Source organism: Opisthocomus hoazin, chromosome 2 (genome assembly GCF_030867145.1).
Source record: "Opisthocomus hoazin isolate bOpiHoa1 chromosome 2, bOpiHoa1.hap1, whole genome shotgun sequence".
NCBI classification, from domain to species: Eukaryota; Metazoa; Chordata; class Aves; order Opisthocomiformes; family Opisthocomidae; genus Opisthocomus; species Opisthocomus hoazin.
This window is the reverse complement of record NC_134415.1, coordinates 106,710,131-106,735,021: the sequence shown is the minus strand read 5'-3', so window position 1 is coordinate 106,735,021 and position 24,891 is coordinate 106,710,131. Positions and strand designations below refer to the sequence as shown.

Here is a 24,891-nt window from a genome sequence, read left to right as displayed (position 1 = left end):
AGACTACCCATAGTTTTTATTGCCAAACCTGATGGCACACGGCACAGAAAATCCCTTTGGTCAATTTGGATCAGCTGTCTCAGCTGTGTCCCCTCCCGAACTCTTGCCCACCCCAGCCTACTTGCTGAGGGAGGGCAGAATGAGAAAAAGAAAAAGCCTGGACACTGCTTAAGCACTGCTCAGCAACAGTCACAACTCCACTGCATTATCAATATCATTTTGATCACAAATCTGAAACACAGAACCACCTGGGCTGCTCTGAACAAAATTAAGTTCCAGGTCATACTATAAGACAAGGAGCAATGGGAGAATAAAAACTGAAACACTGAGAAACAGAAAAATGATTTCACAGCAATCCTGACTGAAGTTCAGGGCACGTTCTGCTTTTATAAAAGCAGTGATGTGGGATACAAGCTCTGTCTCTCCGAAAAGTCTTATACTCTGTGATGACAAAGCCCGTCTTACACATTAGCACTTTTGTTTCAGGACTAGACCAGAAATGACTATGAGTAATTTAACTGAAAAACAACAAAGAAAGACAAAAAATATATTTAAAGTGCTTAAGTGCTTTTGAGCTTTCATAAGCTAAAATATGGATTCAATTTTGTCCTGGTTTCAGCTGGGATAGAGTTAATTTTCTTCCCAGTAGCTGCCCTGTTTTGGATTTAGTATGAGAAGAATGTTGATAACACACTGATATTTTTAGTTGTTGCTAAGAAATCACGGACTTTTTTCATTTTCCCATGTTCATCTAAAGAGTAGGTGTACAAGAGCTGGGAGGGAGCACAGCCAGGCAGCCAGCCCAAGCTGGCCAGTAGAAATATTCCATGCCATAGACCTCACGCTCAGTTTATAAATGGGTATTGGCTGGCGGGCAGAAACTTTTCTGTGAGTTCAGCAAGTTCCGTGAGTTCTGCAAGCTCCATGGAATCTGCAAGTTCTGTGAAATCTGTGAGTTCCACGGTCACTACTTGGGGACTGGCAGCGCATTTGGTTGTCACGCAGTGAGAAAAATTTTATTGTGTATCATTTGTTATGCATATTCTTTATTATTACTATTATTATTATTATTATTCCTTTCTTTCTTGTCTTATTAATCTGTTTTTATCTCAGCCCATAAGTTTTACTTTTTGTCCATTCTCCTCCTCTTCCCACTGAGCGGGGAGGGGAGCAGTGAGTGAGCAGCTGTCTGGTCCTAGTTGCTGGCTGTCGTGTTAAACCGCAACAAATTTTAATCTATTCAATAGATACAATACAGTAATATTCAAGCAGGTGGTGTTGCTTCATGCTGTATTTTTAATCTTAACATAAATGCTTGTTGTTCATGTCAAAGGAGTTTATTTTAGCCTCTGCTATTCTGTATTGCAGATGCATTTTCAGACTTCTGAAACCAAAGCCTGGTAGAATTGAGAAAGAAACACGACTTCTCACTACGAAACAGGTTTCCCATGTGACTCCAAAAACATGAAGGAAAAGCTGATATGGCAATAAAAAGTCACATCTTGAATAAAATAATATATGCCACATGAAATATCAGCTTAGAGAAGCCATACTGTTTTGCTCTTGTTAATTTGATAATTCACTGACTTTATAGCTTCTCTAGCAGAGACACTGAGCATCGCAGTTCAGTTCAAAAGTATTAAACTGGGAAGACATGCATGCATTTTTCTCACATCTCTTTTGCTTATGCAGGAGAACTTCTTCCATGTTAGGAGCCCAAAGCAGAAAATACTGTGACAGTGAGGTGACAGAAATCACATAAATGGTTGCATTAGCAGAACAATATGTACTTTTAGATATAATTATTTCCTGTTAGATTAAAACTTTTTAAATTAAGCATTTTTGATCCCTATCATGCATATTAAAACACTACTTTGACATATGACAAAGGGATCTCATCACTCTTACCAGAGTTCAGAGCACCCCAGTAACAGTCCCTTCTGTTTCAAGTATGCTGACATGTAATAGAAAACATAGCCAGCATTTGGGAACTTTTCTGGGTTTCTCTTTCTGCTTACATTTTTAAAACTATGTGATTGAGTAATCATTTTTTGTTTTTTAAAGAACAACCTGTTCTATCAATTTCAGAGTAAGGACCCATTATGTTGAATAATCCCCTCCCCCTAAATCAGCAACCAGTCCTTTCCTTTCAAATGTAACCCAATGTATTTATTTCCATTTTAGTTCCTTTTTGGTTTTTTTGGTCCCATTCCAAAAATACTTCAAGCTTTTCAATGCACATTATTGAGGAAATTGGCACATCGCTCAGATGATGTGTAAATTTTTTACTTCCCTTTTTCCAAGTGAAGAAGGAGTAGTGGACTCAAACTGGTCTGAGGCTGATAAATTAGCTATCACCTCAGAAAACTTCCCTGTTCCGAACATCCCTGACAATGACATTTTGCAGTTCTGCTTACAAGAGCTGCAGGAATAGATGGGGTCCAGCACGACAGGCTAGCAACTGACAGTGAGACATTATGCCAACACAGTTGAAATTATTTTCCAGAGTGTTTCACAATGTGAAGAACAAATTCTGAAGAAGAAAAATAGTCCAAAACCTTCTATCAAACTCTGAAGTTATTCTCCCACAACCTGGATTTAGACAAGCAGGGTCTGAACACATACTCAATATGCAAGGACTACACAGCTAGTATTAAACTTTTAAAACTGCAGTATTAGGCTCTGTGGAATGTGAAAATCTCCCTGCAGGAGGTGGGAAGTCTTTCACTCTTCCAAAGGACTTGATAGTGAGGGTGTCTACAGTCTGCAGCACACCTTCACTGCATAGACCAGTGGCATACTTCTTTCTTTAATTGTTTTCATGTTTTTTTATGTTCCAGAAGTTGAATTCATCCACCCACAAGTTCTGAATGCCTTCATAATTTACATACATTATTTGAATATAGAAAGACTTCATTTTGCCAACCTATTTACTGCCCACTTCTTTATTTTTAACAGAGCTGTACATGGGAGTTAAGCCAATGAAGCTATATAAAATTATTAAGGTTTATACGTAAATTTCATATGAATAGTAAATTTATACAGAATTGTAATTGCTAAAAGCAGCTTGCTTATTTTTATGTCGTTGACTTTGAAAATAACAGAATTTAACGTCAATTTATCTTACAGTATGAATGCTCACTTTGGGTAATCAGTAATGTTCTATAATTATATATGAAAATTATTTAATGGCAGTTTCAGCTTCTTAGCTGGATAACACTTCATTTTAACCATCCATAATTCAATGAGATTACATCTTGGTTTACATATTTTAATAGATGCTTTCTTCTGGTTATTTTATAAATTATATATGCAAATTATGTATTAAATAATTGATGAAGCACCTTGTTTTGCTTGTAGCTACAAGTGATGCTTTTCTTCACAAATATATTTAGGCAGTAGTTCTCTTCACAGCAAGATTTTTGCATAGTATTTTAAAAGATATTTAAACTCCTGCCGTGATGAAGGCTTATTTAGAAACATGAAATATAATTTGCTAACCTAATTTATGAAGCAATTTATACAATCCAGTATAATAGTACTGTAGAGTTTCATTGCATGGGTATTCTCATCTTCTCTGAAGAGCCTAAATTCTTTAAGATTTGGGCACACTCTGTATTATTAGATTCTATGATAGAACAAAGCAGATCAGAGTGATTATAAAAGCTTTATAAAACTGTTATAAGTTAATGCTACAGTTATTTTTTCTTAATGACAAATTTCATTCTATAATACTCAGTAAAAGGGGAAACAGAGTCATTAGTCTCTTATTAGAGATATGGTAAATGGTGTAATGGAATACTATGTGTTATGCATTTATCTACAATTGTGTATATACATACGTATGTGTATATATATATATCTTACAAAGATACTTTAATATTAAAGATTCCAGGATCTGTACCTTAACCAGTGTTTTAAGTATTACTTCCCTCTTTTTACTTTATTTTTAATTGAACCCTTGACATATGCTCAGTATTAAGGCTTTTTGAAATAAAACTGAATATTTGCAGACATGCTAAGCCCACAAAATTTTAGCTATTTAAGCCTTGTGTTCCGTAACTTTGTAATTAATACATCAGTAAGTTATAAACTATCTTTCCTCTCATTTGCAGAGAGGCACAATATAAACACAAACTCGAAAAATGCTTTCCTTTTCAAGCTGTGGGATTTGAAATAATGAAAAATAGCTTTCAGGATTGAAAAGGCTGGAGAGTTTACGATGCTGTGTAGGCATTTAGGAAGTTTCTGACTGGGCACTTCCAAATGAGAATCCTTTCAGTGCCTAAATTAATGTAGTACCATACAACACACAAGCACAAAGCAACTCCCACTGAGAACACTGAGATCTTCAGAGAGAATTCCTACAGAATTCGCCTAATGGGAAAGAGGCATCTCCATACCAACCTTAGCACACAACAGCTTTCTGGTTTGGCTTCCTCTGAGGAATCTCTGTCTTGGATTTAGGTATTTCAAATCATTTTCGTGGTGAAGAAGTTTTAGGCAAAGTTCTCTGTTTTCCTTATGGAGAAGTGTATCTGCCTCTAAACACAGAAGACGCTGAATAGATGCTCAACACAGGTCAGAAAAGAGCTACAGATGAATCCCATTGCTTTTCACCCTTGTGTTGCAATGCTTTGTGAAGAGCCCAAGAAATAAAAGTTTTTATGACAGTGATATTTGTAACAGGAAATTCTAAAATCTGCAATTAGACATTTCTCTATTCAAAGGATATAAAGCAGATAATACTATAAAGCACAATGTTGTATATTTCCCTCCCAAAACATTAGTAAAGTAGGTTTTTTGATGTGCTGTGCTTCTTTTCAGAAGCAAAGGCAAACTGATCCCCTGCATCTCAAACAGGGAAAAAAACCCCTCAAACATCTTCTTCAAAAAACTTACAAACACTACTGTGTGCCCCAGAATAAAAGCAAGCCTGAAAGCTGCCATGATTTCGATATATGCTGTACTTGTTTCAGCTGACAGTGAGGCCAATCAAGGAGATAGATTTATGTCACATTCATTTCTCCAGTGCTTTTATATTTGTGTTTGCTTGAAGGGGCACAGGCCTGAGTAATTTCAGCAGACCAAATCTGCTTGCCTGCAGGATTTTTTTTTTTTTTTTAATTGTATAAGGTCACTATATTTTATCTTAGTGTTCATACTTATATCTTTTTTTTAAATACAGTTTCATGTAATATTTAAAATATTCACAGTGAAAAACAGAGTGCATTTTAGAGTTCCTAAGCACACAACATCCAAAGCACAGGATCTTTTGATACACAGCTGTGTATGATTACTTGGGTGGTTAATTTCACATCCTGTTTATTGGTGATCAATTCCAGCACCAATGCATAGTTTCTTAAATTAATTAAGGATAAATCATTAGATGCTATAATTGATTAGTTCAAACTTATGTAAGATTAGAGTATAACTTTTGATAGTGTGATGCCTTTTGTGTTGTTTTACTTGTTTGTTCATTTTAAATCAGAGACTGAAAATGGTCAGAACAATTAACAGCGTTTCTTGATTACGATTTGACGCCAAAACCGCATGTGATGGCCTGTGAATATTCAAATTCAGTAAGAAATGGGGTTTTGCCTGTGAAGATCTAATAAAATAGATATTAAAAAAAATAGAATTTTTGGTGGAAATTTTTCCATTACATGTACATTTTAAAAATAATAATATGGAACTGTTATACAGTTTTTCACTCTTCCTAAAATAATGTTGGAAAAATATCCTAAAAATTGATTAAATAATAAAATAATTTTGGGGAAACAATGAAGACAAAAACTTAAATATTATATGTAATAGTAAGAAATTGATATTTATATCATGCCAAGCTATAAATTTCATTACAAAAAGGTAGTATTTAGCAATGGTTTTATCTTTAATATCTGTAACTTGAGATGACCTTCAGTGGTTGACGTATCAGTTTGTTAAGTTGATTGTACATTGATTTGCAATTTATTTCTAAGTGTTGATCGCTTCAAAATGCTAAAGTTCATAAATAAATTCCTATTTACTAAGGAATAAGAACAAACCAGTCAGAAAACTGTGCTATGAAGTGCAATTATTTAGTCCAATATTGCCTTTCTTGGGGAAATACTCTTTGATTAAATGAAGAGCAAAACTTTTACAAGTTATCACAAAATCAGAATGGTTTGGGTTGGAAGGCACCTTACAGATCACTTAGTTTCAATTCCCCCTGCCATGGGCAGGGACACCTTCCACTAGACCAGGCTGCTCAAAGCCCCATCCAGCCTGGCCTTGAACACTGCCAGGGAGGGGGCAGCCACAACCTCTCCGGGCAACCTTTGCCTCACCACTCTCATAACAAAAAATTTCTTTCTTATATCATTTTGCTTCTATAAAAGTAAATTTATCATTAGCCAAATATCAAGAAAATGAAATTTCCAATTTATTTAAATCACGAGGAATATATGGGTAAGCAACAAAATTCCATCCTAAAATTTTGCCATGAGCACATTTTTAACTTTACATTGCAATGTACTAAGCCATTTTTGTCAGTTACCCAATAAGAAAATAATTAATGCTGTCATTCTTTCTTACACAGAATTAGCAATGTAATCCTTTTTTGATATTAATCACTACAGTTTCAACAGCATACACCATTAATTCACCTTAATATGCTGCAACCAATCAATACTTGGTTTGTAAACTCATTTGTTCTTTGTGCCTACATGGCAAAAATAATTGTCTTAAAATAGCTCTTTTTATCATCTTCAAGGTGAAGAACTGTCTGGATAAATTCTGTAGCTAAGCTTTCAGAAGATGTAATAATCTTACACTAAAACCATGCTTTTCAAACCATTTAACATGTGTTTCCAATGTTCTGCAACACATTTTCAAATAATACTACAAAAATCTGAAATTGCTTTAGTGATGTTTAAGAGGCATTTACTCAGCAGATACCTACAGATTGCACTTTGTAAAACATGGTAGTTCACACACTAAACACTTTGCAAAGGTTAAGTTACTCAATATTCAGTAATTACTATGAACTGTTAACATGGTATGATATGAATGACATATTTTCTAAAAAGTCAGACTTCATCTGTTAATCTGTGTTGCTGTTCCAGAACGTGGACATTCCCTGCAGTTTGCTGTGCTGTGTGGCTCGAGCCACTATCCCCACTGTGTTTTGACAAGAGCAAACTCTGGAAATCAGCTCTCCCAGACACTTCATTCTTGCTGCTGCCTTTTCTCCCCAGCATTCTTGCCCTGGCAGATTTGCATGCACCACATAAACCTTCTAAGCATTTCTGGTTTTCAGTTTATACGATGGCTCTCACCTCACTGAACTCCCTTGGCATTTACTGTGAGCTTGCTGCGTCCCTGTGCTCTGCCAGCCTGCAGATCAGGACATACTCGCTTGTTACCCTTTGCACATGGAATGACCAGCAGTAACTGCCTGGTACGTATCAGAGGCAAGACTTCAAAACATAAACTACAGGGCCTCCTGCTTGCCTAGAAAAAGAGCCTTCTGTAAGGACTGTGGCTGCCTAATGATGGTCAGTCCTCATGGGCCACTTCTTTAGAGCTCGCATTCTCTTGGGTATACAGGATGCTCCCTGTACAACCTCTCCACTGTAGAGGTAATACCCAGATGTTTAGAGGTAACAACCACCCTCTAATAGAGTTGCTGGGCAGGCATATTGCCATGAAAACATTCATATGAGAGCAATCAAAATGATATTTTTGTCTGATCAGTTACAATGCAAACTGTAGTCATAGTACTTGTGAAAAAAGGTGCCAGGCATTAGGGACACAGAGTCTGCAGGCTTATTCCACATTGGAATGAGAGTGAGTGAAGATAGCAAGCTGGACCAAGTAACTTCCTTTGGGAATACACAATATATATGAGAATGACTACATAGGGGAACAAAAGTGAGTAGACTTAGTCTGCAGCTAAATAGAAGGACACCAAACCAGATGTAATTGGATTTGCTTCCCCTAAGCAGATTCATAAATCAAAACTCTCTCCTTCCTCCTCTGAGAGATCAGCTTCAGATGATCAAGGGGAAATATGCTCAGAAATTAGTTTTGGCCAGCGTTTGTGGCAACTCAAGCACTAATGAGGACCAGTTGTGAAAAAGTAACCATCAGAACTGCTTGTGTGTTTACTTTCTCCCAGTTTACTGTTCCAATACTTTACCAAGTGCACTACTTAAGCCCTCTGTAAGGCAGCTGAAACTTTGGGTCAGCCTGGACCATATTTTAATTCACTTTTCCAATAGTTTTCCCATTTCTTTGCACAAATTCATCACAATTCTATGGCACCTGGCTCACTGCCAAAGGCTACTAGCTGGCAGGAGTATTCCGGCAACCAGCTGACTTGGTATGCTTCCTTCAGGTCTACTGAAGAAGAAAAAAAACAAAACCCTCTTTTTCCCTGGGGAATGACACAACATATAATGATTTTTTTCCCATAGTGTATCTACCAAGGCACCTATATCCCAAAGCTATGCATTGCTACCTGACTCTTTATAAAGGATGGCAGAGCAGTTCAAAGCAAGCATCCAGGAATCTAGACAGGTCCAGAGAAGAGGAGTGAGGTATGACTGTACACAACTGAAATACTCTTCTGTATTCTACAAGGAATTATCAGTACATCGGTAATGTTTTCTGCCTAAATCCTACCAGAGTTGTGCCACCATGAAATGTCTTCTGCAGTTGCTTTCAGGCTGTGCTGGAGAGGAAGAGCTGTGGGAAACCCACAGATCTTGGGGTTCGCAAGGCATGCTCTCACACCATTTGCCATGCCAGTATTCACATTCCCTCTATCCTCCATAAACCAAAACACAGAAGTAAGCTTTCTGTTTTATAGACTGAGAATATGAAAAAGATGTAACATAAAAAAATGGAGAGACGTGTAGAGTCTTTAATTTACTTTTTAAGAGATTTGCTAATTGGCATCAAATGGTCATAGCCCTTCTTATCAGTCCTCTGATGCTGAATTCCCAATTACTTTTTCCATCTACATAATTACTAGCAAGAAAAATGGTTAAATACTAAAGGGTAATGTCAGAAAGAGCAGCAAAATACATTTGAATCCACCTGTTTGTATTTTATTATTACCATTTTTATACACTTCATCTATGTGAAACTAATGGTAATAATAACAATGCACTTCTTAGATTTATATTGAAAAGTCAGACATGATAATAAAGCTCACAAGTCAAAACGCAAAGAAAAAAAAGACAAAAGACGTTACATTTGAAGTAAACAGCAGACTGCCTTATAATAATTTCTTCCATATCCTGTCTTACTTCCATTTTCTGTAATTAAATGTAGTCTGACAGCATGTGCTCTGAGAGTGTAAGCAGAGATCACACAGCTCCCAGAAGCAACTTATAAATAATGAAATAATCACCCATTCCAATACAAACACCAAGGAGACGGATCACCTTTTTCTGCCACACCTTGCATAAAAAGTTTCTTCTCAGTGCCACACCATCAATGGGCAATATTTAAAGCAGAAGATTATCATGCCTCTTTTGTTCCAGTGTTCATACCAAAACACCCACTTCACGTTAAACAATGCACTGCAGAAACGCAGACACCAAATCTTATCCCCTAGACATCAGCCTTCAAGACACTCATTTTCTCTGTATTTGCAGAAACAGCACACAGTGAGGGAAACACAGCCCAGGTTTCACTCCATTGAGTTCAGTGTTATTACATGAAGAACTAATTTATTCAAATACATCTCAGTCATCACACAAGCACTCTGAACGAGTTGTGGGTGAACACTAGCTTATCCTCTGGCTTTTCTTTTTTTGGGTAAGGGACTCTCTGCTTTCCAAAATATAAAATTAACTTTTTATTTTTCTTGTTTCAGGATTGACTTGATTAATGGAGAAAAAGCTCTCAGGATACTACTCAGATTGTCACTTCTTCAGGGAAAGAGATGCTCAACAAAAATCACAGCCTCATAGTCCTGCCGATAACATCTTGATTTTACTCTTACATTATATATGGGGAAAAAGGTGTAGGGGGGACTAAACAGATGTCATTCCAGAAGGCACTAAGCATGCAATGATGTCATGCTGTCACCTTCATCTTCTTGAGAAGTTGGGAATTACAGCAGTTCTTAACCCCTGCTGTGTTATATCACAGGACTGTAAAGAGGCAGTCACCAGGACATAGTGTGCCCAGGAAGGGGAAGAATTAGAGCTGTGATATTAATTGAGGGGAAGAAAAAATGATCAGACAGTACAAACTTAGATCTAGAAAATGCTAGGATACCTTCACTGCCCCCGGTACTGAACTGGTGAAGTCTATATGGCATTGCTCTGCCTGGATTTGCTAACTTGCTTTGCATCCCTGAATTCTAAAGATCCCGATATGTAAAAATATCCTGATACGCAAAATGTTTGTTCTTTTCTACATACCTGTTTTTTTCAGACATTACAACACCATCTTCTGCCTTCTAAACCCTCAGTATTATCAGTGAGTTCTAATTCAGTGACAATTCAGTGACAACAAGTGTAATAACCATTTTATGACCATAGCTTCCCAATACCTCTCTCTTTGATCTATATATTCAATAGGACTCCAGAAGTTATATGCAGTCACTAAAGATAATGGTATCAACAACTTACAGACAGAATTTTTGTGATTACTGTCTTTGCTGGGCAACATCTTGACTCCTCTTGATTTCAGTTCAATTGCTTTTTTCACTGCGAAAATAAGCAAACAAAAAGAAGATAATTCATTATTACACCTTGTAGAAAGGACATATAGCAGCCAAATCATACCCTACAGTAATACAAAGTTACACAGGAATCCTACAAGCAGTTTGAAATAACTGCACTTTCTGTGATAATCCAAATACATTTTTAGAAAAAATGCAACCATTTATCATGTTTCAGAATATGTCCTTTTTAAACAGACTTTATCAGAATTTGAAGTATTTTGAATAGTATGTTTCCTTAAGGTCAAAGAAAAGAAAAACCTGTCCTAATTACATGTATGGGTTTCCTATATTTACCACTGCATATGGCAGAATCTTAAATGTTTTCAAAACTTCTTTCTTCCATAAAATGTACAGTACATTATATACACCTATCTGATGACCAAAAGCTTTAAATGTGATATTCACATCTTCTTTTATTTGATGCACTCTTCAACAGTAGATGTGGCTTTAGTCCAGTTTCCTAAGGAGATTAAGGTTATAGGATCAGAGTAGGTTACAGTCTTTGGCTCACCTAACCCCTTTTGAATCTACAGGGCAATTTCAACTGAATTAGAAAGACAAACAGAGTAAGAGCTCTCAAAGGGACAAGGTTTTCTGAGACAGAACTGATGCATCAGAGGTTTAATATCTGGTTTCTCTGTTTAGCCAGTTGAATGGCTGATAAAGCCCCAGCCTATCCCTACTAAGCAGTTAGGGCACCATGGGAGGGATCAGGAGCAAAGCAGGAAGAGACACGAGAAGAAACTAGTGCAGTTACACATTAAGGAACACACAGGGTAGAATTTTAATTGTAATGGTAAGAGAAAAGGGTGAAAATATAGGACACATTCACAGGAAATTCGTTAGTTCTGTGCCTTGGGAACAACTCAATCAATTGAAAATGAAACCAAATACAAAAAATAATTGTGCAACAAGCTTGGACAATTCAAAACCAACGTGCAAAAAGCAATAGCAATAGCAAAATAGCTTGTGACTGACTTGTGTAACAGAATGCTAACAATGTCATGATTCATGTCAGTAAAAAAAAAATTACAAAACGCAGTAATCCTTTCCTGATTCATATTAAATACTTATTTTCCTAGAGCTTGCAGTGATTAATAATCTTAAAATGCAGCCATTTATCCCAGATACAAACAGAAATAAAAAATCAACTCAAACATTTTTAAAATGGCAGTAATTTGTACCTCATTCTATATAAATATATAAATTCATAACAGAGTATCAGTTATCCTTTTTGTTAATGTATGGGATAAATTTTATGATCACTACACTATACACTGATCTGTATGCAGATATCTCTAAGTAAAGTGGTAGGAACAGCAAGGCAACTTGTCTTTAAATATCACATTAAAAATCCTGATTTCATCATATTTTTTTCTATATTGGACTTTTGCTAGCTGAAGCAGGCTTTTCGTAAGTGCTGAAATTGGGCAAGCACTGCAGAAAGTACTTTTTGTGCTATGTACTTGCAAGTGCAGACATTTATGTCTAAACCTGGAAAACAGGTGTTCAAATGATGAAAGATGATTGAAACACAATTGTAGCCGCATGGGATGAAATGGATTTGATAGCAGTGTGGTGTTTCCTTTTCTTCCAAGACAGGAACACATTATACAGAGACATCAAAGCAGACAATAAGGCTAATATCCCCAAGGGCTTCTGCAAGGGTAATCCTCATGCGTGTGGTTTTCTTATGATTACTTTATAGATTTAGGTACTAAAATTTCCATCATGTGCCACCTTACATTCTGGTTTTTTAGACTGTATAACCAGTGTGTTAAAATGATTCCGTATTTAATGGGAAATGAACAGCACAATGCTTGTAATGAATATTTGGGATATTGTCTGGAGTTGTGCTCACTCCGCCAGCATGAATTTCACAATTTATTAATATCTGTTTCATGTAAAACATGCGAGCACTTCTTGGAGGATTCAAAACCAACATTTCTCACACTCAGGGACGTGTGGTAAAACCACTGAGGAGTTACGCAGCAGGCAGAGAAAAGAACTATACTGTCCTTCTTCTCTTTGTCTTGTGACCCTATTTTAGGGTGAAAGTGGCAATCATCACTCAAATTCCTTGTGGGAGTTCACTCTTCAAGATATTTGTTAGGCATACTTGAAGCACAATTCTTGTGAATGGGGAAAAATGATACTCATCAGTTTTAGTTTGAAATACAGTGGACATAAATTGAAACAAGAGAGGTTCTGACTTGATATATGAAGAACTTTTTCACTATTAGGACAGTCAAGCATTGAAACAGGTCCTGCAGTTTCCATCCTTGGAGATTTTTCACATGTCAAGAAAAAGGCATTCTGTATCTCTGTGAAAGAACATTAGATAGGGGACTCACAGTACTTAAGATCAGTCATCTAAAATGCATGTTTTATGAAGAGAAATAGCTACCTCAAGGGGGCCATTCATCCCCTTCTAAGATAGGCACAATGAATCATTCTCTGGAGATGCTTTTTCCTCTCCATAAAATATAACAGAAACATATACCACTTGCTCAAGCTAGAACCCTTCATTTGAGAAAATAACATCAAGTGACGTGAGCTCTTATGTCTGCAGAACTTTCACAGCCAAGTGCAGGTATCTGTGAGACACAAGGATCCACGAGGCTAAATGGGATAGTTTGAGACATAAATACCAAGCTTCTGCCTCTATTATATTTCTGTGTGTAGGCATTTGCATGCAGCCTGCATAGTATTTTCTTCTATTTTTAAAAAAAAATTAAGCAAGTATAGTCTTTGACATACAAACTGTTCAACCTCTGAAAGAGAAATAGAGATCACTGAACATTGGTTTGCGTGAACCAGTTCAACCCCTTCTGTAACATAAAAGAAATACTCTAAATTGCACTTTTTATAACCATTTAAATCCCATTTGAATAACTTTTCTGAGATATTTCTTTTCTCCTTCCTGATTGCTCTTTCATTAAAAAGGTTTTCCTGATTTCAAAGATGATTTGCCATTTAACAGCACAAAAAGAGGAATGGGCTTACGTTAATAATGTCAGATATGAAGAGCACTTTCCACCTTTTAAGTGATTACTCTTTAAAATTTGCATAGCTTTCTGCTGTCTTCACTTAAACACTCAGTTAAGCTAACTGTATTCACTCACTTCACCTTTTCTGTTAATTGTAACTTCAAGCGTCTTTTGCAGATGAGACACCCATTCAGGGAGGAGGGCAGAGCTGAGCACTGGAAGTCCAAGACAATCTTATCAGCGTACTGGAAAGCACCAGTGGTATTGCTTAAATTTTTGCTAAATTAAACTCAGTCATGAAAAGAATATATACCTGGCATTATTTGAATGGATCATGAAAGTTAAAATTTTCAAGCTGTGAACCTCCACTCTAAACTATTCTGATTTCTATGAAGTGCTTAGTTTCTAATATATTTGAACCTGTGTGAAGAAAATACATTCTACCCCAAGCACAATTACCTTGTAGAAAAGATTACAACAATTTAGTAGAAATGTAGTTTTAAGAAAGGATTAGAATCACAGAATCACAGAATGGCTGAAGTTGTAATGGACCTCTTGTCCACCCCCTTGCTCAAACAGGGCCACCTAGAGCCAGTTGCCCAGGATGAACCAATGAGTAAAATTTCAACTGTTGGTAACAATCAGGAGGGTAACAAAAAAGCTAATTGTCTTATGCACTTTCCTTGCCCGAGGCCTATGAAGTATAAAATATAACTGGTAAATCGTGTTCACGTAAATGACGAAAAGAGATGAAAATAAACAGAACATTAAATATTTAAAACATCTGTATATATTTGGGTAAGCAAGACCTAATATTGATGAGACAGTTCTAAATAGATGAGATTAAGCAAAATGTTCACAAACAACTAAGCCTAGATAAATTTCAGTAAGTTGTTTCATATACAGACTGCAGTCTGACGAATTTCACAAAGACCTTTCATGACCCATTGAATAGGTACAAAAAGACAAGGTCAAAAAGTGAACTTAACAAAAGCAAGTCTTCCAATTAATAAAAGGAAGTGTTTTTTTCATACAAGAAGTAAAAGACGTGAAATTCGTTGCCAAAAGGCACTGGCAAATGTGGCTGTAAGAAGTCTGCAAATCTGCTTCAGGACATGGCTGGAGACAGGCATGGGGTTAGGCAGGTCCCTTTCTGAATGTTCATGCTGTTCTTACACTTCTCTAAGTCTATCTTTGTGGGCTGAAGAAAGAGGCCAAAATTCATTTAGCAGGTAAATCTTATCTCTTTGCTACGAAAGAATGACTCTTCTTCCACTTCATATTTCTTTAGCAGTCTATGATCTGTACTGTGATACTGCTAGACACTGTTACAATCATAGTAAATATGCCTCTATTGTAGATGGAAGATGACCTTCTTCTGGAAGGTTTTTTTCCTGTTCTTGTAGACAAGGTATCTGTTGCTGGCCTTGATGAGCAATATCTTTCTGGGCAGAAGCTTCAAGACTTCCTGCAGAACATGACTACTACTCACAGTTTGAAACTGTCTCAGCTGGAGAACTCTCAGGGCTGAGCTTTCAAGCTATCTTTGCACTCCAAGACACACCACATGCTAATCTCTCAGCACAGCTTCATTCTTCTGCAAGCTATCAGCCTGTGTAGTCAGCCAGTCCCCAGTTCTACGTAGACTGGGTATTCCTGTTCCAATTTTTACATCTTCCTCGAAACACCAGCGTTCTATGACATTCGTTGTTTTAGATTCAAATCAAATTCACATATTAGGTTTCTTCTTAGCTTTATTAGACTACTTAATTAGAATAGGAGTAGTGTAAGATATTGTTTATCATCCAGTAAGATTATAGTTTTGTTCTAACATTTCTAACACATTTTGAGTTACTTGCACCTCTCTGAAATAATTTGGTTATGGTTGTCAGATTCTGTTTTTAATTATACCTATGTATATCTGGTGGAATGGATCTTTTCTACACACTGTTGATATGTTTAGCCCAAAATTATTATGAAAAATTATCATCAACTAAAATTAACTATGAATTCATGTTTTGCGATTTTTTTTAAATAACTATATAGTATATTCTAAACATTATAATGTTTTGTTAGCTCAAAATATTAATTGAATATTTTATCTTTAAAAATTAATGTATTGCAAAGAATTGTCTTAATGAAATTTTCTTTTTTCCTTTTTTAATCAGCTATATAATGTAGATCAGAAATACTGCAAAAAGACGAGAAAATTTTTTCCTACATACTGTTTCCTACTGTTTACTACAATGATATTTAAAGAACTCAATGAATTTTTAGCCTTAAGGAGAAGATTTAGAGGAGCATTGGTCATTTTAAAAGTGAACTGTAACATCTTATGCATTAATCAACTTATTTTCATTGACGGTGAATCACCCAAATATGCACAGTCATCTTCTTTGTCTCAGAGAACTGGAAATATAAAAATGTTTATAAATAAAAAGTCATATATTTCTATTGTGAATTTTTAGAAAATAATGCACCTTAAGTGCACCTTAAATATGTTAAAATACTCTTGAATTTGTTATTTTTGAAAGTGAAAACAGTCATTGGTAGTATCAGCCTTATTTTCTGGAGCCATGAAGCATTTCAGTATATTATGCTTTCCCTACATTCCTACCTCTCTGTAATTCAAAAGGAAAAATCTGTCAGTTTTATTCTTCTTACATTCATTTCTAAGAGAGAATAACTCACAAAAGAATTGCTCTACTTCTGTTACTATGGTAAAAGCATATTATACATAGCAGCTCATTACAGCAGGGATGGTTTCCTACAATGCATACAACAATTAATGTTCTTATATGACTTTTATTTTCCATAGTATTGTTTCCCAGGATGGTTCTTTGAAAACTGCCCTTCAAACCTCAGGTATACTCCAAATTGCTCAAGAAAATGAAATCTGAAGGTTTGCTTTTTCATGATAGTTTTAAACAGTGTTTTTAACAATTACACATGACTAATAAAAGCATGAAGCAGCTGTAAGTCTCTCAAATATTCTCTGCACATGTAGTTTTTAAATATGTACATTTCACAAGTGCAAATAACTGTACTAAGTAATAAAGAATCAAGCTTTGTGTATATAAGCAGTTCTAGAAGTAGAATCGAAACCATGTACAACTATTAACCAAAAGAGCTGTATACATATTTTTAACCCTGACAGAATCAACATCCTTCCAAAAATAAACTCCGTAATTTAAGTCCTGACCTCTGATTATTCTCTCATTTTTATTCTTCACAAGTCCATTCAATTACATGGCTTAAACACTACACAACACTTTGGAGCAAAGATGGTTTATTTGATTTTTTTGTTTGATTTGAAGATAAGACAAGACAGACTTCTTTTTAAGCAAACCCTACATGCACCTTGAAAACTGTGTCAACCTATCTGAAATCTACACAATGCATGGTCAGAAATCTAAAGAAAATTCAATGTATTTACAATTTTTCTCTGACACTGGAAAGTGCTTTTGAATGAACCACTGACTATAACCAAGACGAACTTGCAAGCTAATAATTTTTTTTTTAACATTTTCAGGTGAAGAAATCCAATTATTTGTGAATTCTATTAACATATTATCAAGTAATTCTTACTGTGGGTTATTATGTTCTTGAATTTTATGGAGCAATTAATTCTTATTTGAACTTCTATTTGAAAATACACTGAGAAAGGCCCTACAGAGTGTTGGCATTCTGTGTCTTCTAAGATGCAGGAGAGGCTATAAAGGAAAACTTTCCAACATGTTTGATTTTCCTTCCATCATTGTACAAGTTTATTCTAACAAGAAAATTCTAAATAAATATTAAAAAATGACCAAAAAGTAAAAAAAAAAAAAGTTTAAAGAAAAATTTAATAAAGGTACATGTATGTCCTGTGCCTCCACCAGTGGAAAAAAAAAGAACTTAAATTACCCAAAGAAATTTCTCTAGAAAAGGTAAAACACACTTAGATTGTTGACTCCCTTGAAGAACTTATTTTCTGTCTCTGATAATAATTAACTACTAGTGAACTAATAATTACACAGACAGTATGAAGGCAGGAGACAGTCATTTTTCACACCCAGCTTTTTTTAAAATAGTTTTTATCTTCTTTTGCTTTGTTTTAAATTTTGTTCCTTCTATCTGATTTGCAAGTTTTGGGGAGAACTTGTAGTTTGTGGTTGAACAGGAATTTCAAATCATCTGTATTACAATATAAAAAGTCTATATCTATTTGTCACACTCAGGGTGGCTGTGAATTTCAAATTCTGTACAAATGCAAGGTAGCAAGTAGTCTTTGGCACCAAGAATTTGCAGTCTTATTCTGCTATGTAATTTTTCTTAGCAGAGACTGGATAGAAATCAGTAAGAAGAAAAATATGGAAAAGTGAACTGAAAGCAAAGATGGTACGAAGCACGAACAATTGTCCATTTGTAGGGCATAACTGAGAAATAATTTAATCTAGCGGGGGTTTTAAGGAGTTATGATACACTACAAAAAAGAAAGATAACCTTCTGCAGTTCCACTAGGGCTAGAACAAGAACAGTGTTTATTTGTAGCAAGGGAGACGTTGGTTACACAAGCAAGAAGCTTTTTAAGAGCAAAAGTGATGAAGCCCTGGAATGAATTACCCAGAGCAGCTGTGAAATCGTAGCCATTAAAAGTTTGAAAGAACATGTTAAATTAAGGTCTGAAAACAACGCTCAAATATACTTGGCTCCTCTTTGATATCGAGTTAGCTTATCAAGATGCTTTTTAAACCTATTTTCTATTATTTCACAATAATAGAAATTGTGCAGTACACACGTACACAGCAAAACCAGGTAAGGTGCTAGAAACTCAGTTAACATAGTATTATGCTTGAGCTAATTTACCATCGTATAGATCCAATACCCTCTTTTAGATCCAAATGTAGTTATACCTGGAGAATACCTGTATGTGTTTCCACAACAAGAAAGCTAACACTTGCTGCTTGTTCCTAGCACATTCTTTGTAATAGTCCTCGTGTATGTGTTGGATGACATAACACTTTTTTTTCCCCAATTACCCAAATACATGAGCATATCGCCAGTTTTTCTTCCTGCATGAAATAACCTGCAAGGCCTCGAATTCTGGCTACCACTCAAAGCTAAAATATTCTGACTTCATCTGCTGGTACTTCCTCAATCTGCTTCTGCTGCTGCTCTGCTGAGTTCAGCTCTCGGCTGCCTTTTACCTCAGATTTCTCCCAAGTACAGATATTTGAAGTGAAGAGGAACAGCATATTGGCCAGTACCTGGTGATCACAAGCAGGGTCTTTTAGAAATTAAGATTTTCAGTATTTTGTGTGTTGAGAGAGAGTGGAAGAGAGATATCTATTACAAAGAGTGATACTTCACATACTTTGCAGAGTTCAGTAAGAAACAGTGAAGCACTCGCAACATAAATAGGATTATTCTTGAAGGGATTAGTAAATTTATCTCAGTACAGCACAGAATTCACAAATACTCTTTTGCTTTAGTTTCGCTGTTCTGATTTTCTTTAAGCTGAGTATGCCTGTTTTGAAACAAAGTATTTTCTTAACTCACATTGCAGAGTCCAATTAAGTGCCCTGTCTGCTTTGCACTAGTGCCTCAGTCTTTCTGGGTTCTCCTCCAAAGACACAATCACTGGACTACTACCATTTTTTGGCCCTGGAAGAAATGAGCTACAATTCCACATTTGGCAGCATCAGTATTCTCTGTGGATTCTGCTTACGGATCGAACCTTTCTTTCTCATCACTCAAAGACATGTGAGACCAGTAAATAGGTCATTAGCAATCTCCAGGTTTACTCCTTCACTATGGCCTGATGTAACACAAATCCTTTCTAAAACTTTAGTGTTTATGAGAGTAAGAAAAATTAACCGTTCTCAATCTTACCGTTCACTTTAGTTTATGAAGGGAATTCTGTAATAAATTCTTTGATAAAACAAGGCCCCAGACTCAATAACCTATGAGGACCTTTGCAAGCTTTGCTTCTCAGCTACCCACTTCTTGACTTTTGCAGAGGCACCACTGTTTTCCATAGGATCTCTATTTTAAACGAACTCACTGGAATAATCCAACTGCTGTTTCTGTATTCCCTGCCTGAAGAGTATTCTGTCTAATATGTTATCCCAGCATTTCTCATGCTAATGGCTTTCAAAATCTTCCCTACTCATCTGTGTTATAACTCCAGAGAGCTTCACAGCAGGTATGGATGTTTCTACTATACGGCTTCCTGTAAAAGCTGTAGGTTCATGATCAGTTGGCTTCCTTGTTCATCAATCCAGCAAAGTACCGCCTGTCATTATCAGACCTTCCACCTGCTCCCTGTGCTGGAAATCTCTGCACGCAGTACTAGTGAACAAATGCTACAGCCCCAAGATAAATTGGTGTCACAATAGATTTTTACACAAATCTTTCTCATTCTATGCGTATAAGCTGACACAGGATCTGCAAGTTTAAAATGCAGCACAGTCATTTGTTTTCCATTAACCTTCTGCATGACATTTAGCTGGCCACTTGCCCTAACAGACTGCCTTAGCTCCTTTGTGCTATCAATATATGATATATCATAATAAAACAGGTTCAGCAGGCATCAGGTCTTCAATGCCTGCAGATGTCCTCCACAGTTCTGGAAAACATCATCAACACAGTTTGCAGAATGAATACATACTATCACAGAACACACTGAGCAGTAGTACATAGGGATTGTCTCTGAAAAATTTATCATAAAATGAGATCCACTCAGTTCCTTGTTTGAATGCCACTTCAACTATGTCTTTCAACAATAGTCTCAAAAGCTGATTTAGGGTTCTTCTCCATTAACATCTCTATAGTGTCACTCAGTGGAATGGTCAAAATGTTCATCAGAAAATCCTATTCCAAAGTCAGCATTTGACCATGCTTTCAGGTTTTGTAGAGAAACTGAATCTGCAGTCTGGACTGAAAACATCTCTAAAACACAGCTCTTACACTGATCATTTGACTGCTATCCGTCACACAGCTGAACTTGAATGGACTCTTCTCTGGCATGGTAGATACTGAAGAAACTGCAAGTGTGGTAATACTGACAGCCCACTATTTGATGTCTTCAGTTTCCTCCCATGCGAAAACTGACATGCAAATGCTTTCATTCTGTGCCAAATATAAAATAATGCGTCTAACTGATTCTGTGACTGCATGTATGTTACGCATGCTTCCTTGATACCTGCACCACTCTGTATAATTTGCATACCTCCATTACTCGTGCATATGCTCTTATTTTAAATTCTTAAGTCCACATTCTGCTGTTCTCTTTATCTTGCTACTAGCTGGTTTAGCAATTAGTGAAACCTACAGTTTCCTCAATATTTTCCACATGCATATTTTTGCATTGGAAAATATGCAGTTTATTGAAGATGCATCAGTTTCCTTATATTAAAACTGCACAAAACCCAGCTGTCTCAGAAGCTGGGTAGCCTTTGGACAGTGGTGCTATTGAACAAGGATTGTGGAAGATGTGGCATCAAGTGAGCATAACACGACTCTTGACAAAGAGTAGCTACCAAGTCTGGGGGAATGTTCCTTGCTTTTTAAGTATAGCAATATGTGACTTAAATGTCATCTTTTATTTTGCAGGTAATTTGGGGGAAAACAGTGACATGTATAAAAATGTGTACCAAGTTGATACCCTTCCTTTCAACCACAAATACAGTATTATGAATAGTTCTACTGAGAACAACACCTTGACAAACAAGAGGCAAAGAATGAACAGCTGTTACTAGATTGGCATCTGCTTAGTGCTGGCATCATGAAGCAGCTATGCCTGAGCCTTCTTAGCAACACAGAAGCTTTACAGGACACTCAAGAAAGGCGTATTAGCTGTAGCAACATGATTAGAACTACGTACAGGCTTCAACCTTTAATGAGCTTTCTTGTTTATTCTAAAAAGGCCCCAAAATCAAGGTTCATGGTAAGGGTTCCTATATGGTGGCTTAGTAGTAAGACTTCTTAATAGAACGTCCTTGTGCTAAGAAAAATCTCTCTGTAATCCGAGTCTTCGTCAAAGGTTTCACTCTGTTGGCACCGAGAAATTCTACCTAAACTTTCAACTGAGAATCCTGAGGACAGAGCTTTATCTTTGGGTCCAGTTCATCTGTACTCTTGATAGATGTAGTTCTTTTAGATTTTTTCTTTTTTTAGGTCACTCTAAGTCAGCTTTTGGGCTTTGCTTTAAATTTTAAGAAAAATAAATACTTTGTGACACTAAACCAGACAAGATGGCCCATCTCTGTTAAGCACGCATGTTGCCTTTATGAGGTGACAGTTTTAACAATAAATGCAAAGATTATTTCTAATGTCAAACACTGAAAAAGGAAAAGCTTCAAGGCTCTAAAAATGGGAGGAGCAGAGACAGTTTTATCTTACAGATGTGCTGAACCCAATATATACGCCAAATCACTTTCATTATGAATTTTAGAGACGTTACAGGAGCAGCTATTTTGAGCAGCTAGCTCTTAGACAATGCACATGCCACATTCACAAGGAAACGGTCTGAATGTTTTTTCCTGCTCTTTCCTTATCACATGGTATAGATTAATATTAAGCTAATAAAGAATATCTTGTAATTTTAATACAGGGACAAAATTATACATGCAAAAAAATCAAAGCTTTTTTTCAGAGAAGCTAAATATATATTCAATGTGTGGGAAAGTAAGATGTCAAATATAGATTTCATTACTACAGTTTTTATTGGATTAAGCAAACCTAAATATAGAAATGAGAAAATACAGGCCGGTGATTAATGGTGTTTAGTATTTTATATTCTCAGATGCCAGTATAGGATAAAACAAGGGACTCAAGTTTTGAGACAGACTGAAAATCAGACTGGCAAAGGATGGTTTAATTTCCAAAGAGGGAGCTATTCACAATCAATAGTCACATATGAAGCTTAGGCCAAAAGAATCTTACTTTTAACAGAAGAAAGATTTATTCCTTCCTACTTCACAAACAAATGTTCTCCAAAAAATTATCTCATTGTAGACTCACACAGATTTTACCATGTAGCTGAGTAAGTGTCCTTAAAATGTAAATCAATTATACTAAACCAAAGTTCTGGGAAAACAGTTTAATACACTCTTACTCAAATCTAAACAAGTCAAAATAAAAGACTCTCAAAATAAATGACTTTCCGATATACAATGACTGTACTGATAGGATGTGGGGAAATCTGCAATTACAGTATCAAAGTGAGGAAGAAATACAGAAGGAGAAAGAACCAAAAACAAGGGAAGAAAAAAGATAAATGAACAAGCATAGTCTACCCACAGCAGCCATGACAGGCTTATTAATACAGTTAAGAAAACTTACTTATGCCCCTAAAGTACATCATACAGTTTAACATGACGTAGCTAATTAATTTCCTAAGCATTCATGATTTTTCCTTTTTTACAAAACATAGCAGTAGGAAAAAATAAAAACCCAAGGAAAAAGTTAAATGAAGTTTCAGCTGTAGATCGAGTCTTCGTTAGTTTGATATTTCAAAGCAGCTGAAATCATGTAAGAGTTCACTGGAAGTTTCAAATAGCACCAACTCACAGTAAAAACACGGTAAGTGGTGAAAATTACTTCCAATGAGAGATTTAAAGAGCTCAACCTCCTTAGCTCATCTAGGAAACTGAGAGGTGACTTGGCACTTGAGAAAGGGGAATTCTAAAGTTAAAAAAAAGTCTTTTTACTCTTTTGAGGGAAAACACAACACCACTACTGAACAGAGAAAGACAAAACCAGTGTCATACAATAGAGAAGACAGGACTAAATATGTAGCAGTGGTCATGTTAACCACAGAAAAGAACGGTCAAGAGAAAAGGTGGATTATCTACTTGCTGACGGTTTCATATCAAGACAGGATTACCTTCTTGATAATAAAATTTAACAAAAGACAAATTATTGCCTCAGTACTATTCAATAGGAAATTATATTCAGCATCACCTAAGAGCTAGAAAATAGTTTCTTCTGGCTTTTTTGTTTGATCAATTGCTTTTACTAATTTTCTTTTCTAAATTTTCTCTAATTGACAATTATAATTGTAACCCTTTATTAAAAGTACCACGCATCAAGAAAATACTACCAATTCTTTTAACTTCTTTCAAACATAATTTCTAAGGCATTAAAGAATATGTAGGAAGGACAGACACGCATCTACATGCAGACTCACTGAATTACAAAAAATTTACTGAAAGAACTACTTTACCTAGCAGTTGATTTTACATTATTTCACTCATGGTTTCCATCAGTATGCATTTATTTCAGCAGCCTCTATTATACTCATTGTTTAACTTCAGAATTATCTGTTTGTTAAATCCTGAATTATTCAAGGTAGTCAAACACAGCAGATAGATAACTTCTGGTACATAATGATCAAAATACCTAATACCTCCTTGAACCTCTCTGATAACTTGCCAAAATAGCATATTTAATTTAAAACACTCAACAACAGAGATGTGATTCTTACCGTAGAAGTGGAACACACCCATTACTTAGGTTTTGCTTTGGAAACTTTCTTATTTTATTCTCTTTCTAGGAATATTGAAATAAATATTTAATTCCAGCAGTTTTAGTTAGTCTAGAAAAAAGTATTGCCATTTTCTTTTCTCTTAAAATGAAACCCATATATACTAAAAAAACCTTCTTCTATTGCTCAGGAAACACGCGAGAGCTAAGCAAGCATAGTATACATGATGTACATATGCAAAAGCAGGGGATTCATCGTCACGCTTTTTAAGTCATTCTGTCTACACTGATCAGCTCTGTTGCTGGGAAGTGCTAGGTTTTGATCGCATAGGGAGACTGTTAATATTACTTCACCTCTGGGGAATGTATGCATTTATGAAGCATTGGCACAAGACAAATCATATACTCTGCAACTCCCACTGAATACACACAAAGAGTCCTTGTGTATCAGCACAGGCGAGGGCAACGGGATGAAAAAAGGGCGTTCACAACTGAGTGAATGTGACATCTTTTCCCCTATGGCAACGCCATGACAGAACCAGGCAGAAGAAGCACGGAGCCCAGTTACACCCGCTGGGAGTGCTGACTGCCCTGAGACCAGCGTTGCCGATGTGGCAGACATGAAGCAGCCAAGGCGAAGCATGTCACTGCACTGTAATGGGTTCTGGTGGCTTTCAGGGCCATCTGTACCACGTCTCCTTCTGT

The 24,891-nt window shown here is 36.1% G+C and overlaps 1 protein-coding gene across 1 annotated transcript in view; it reads right to left on the bottom strand.

The window, feature by feature from the left end:
- CSMD1 (CUB and Sushi multiple domains 1) overlaps positions 1–24,891 on the bottom strand; it is a 1,295,699-nt gene that overhangs the window by 493,613 nt on the left and 777,195 nt on the right. Inside the window, exon 7 of the mRNA XM_075445037.1 lies at positions 10,632–10,709. Within this exon, the coding sequence (XP_075301152.1) occupies positions 10,632–10,709 (78 nt within the window). The remainder of the gene's footprint in view (positions 1–10,631; positions 10,710–24,891) is intronic.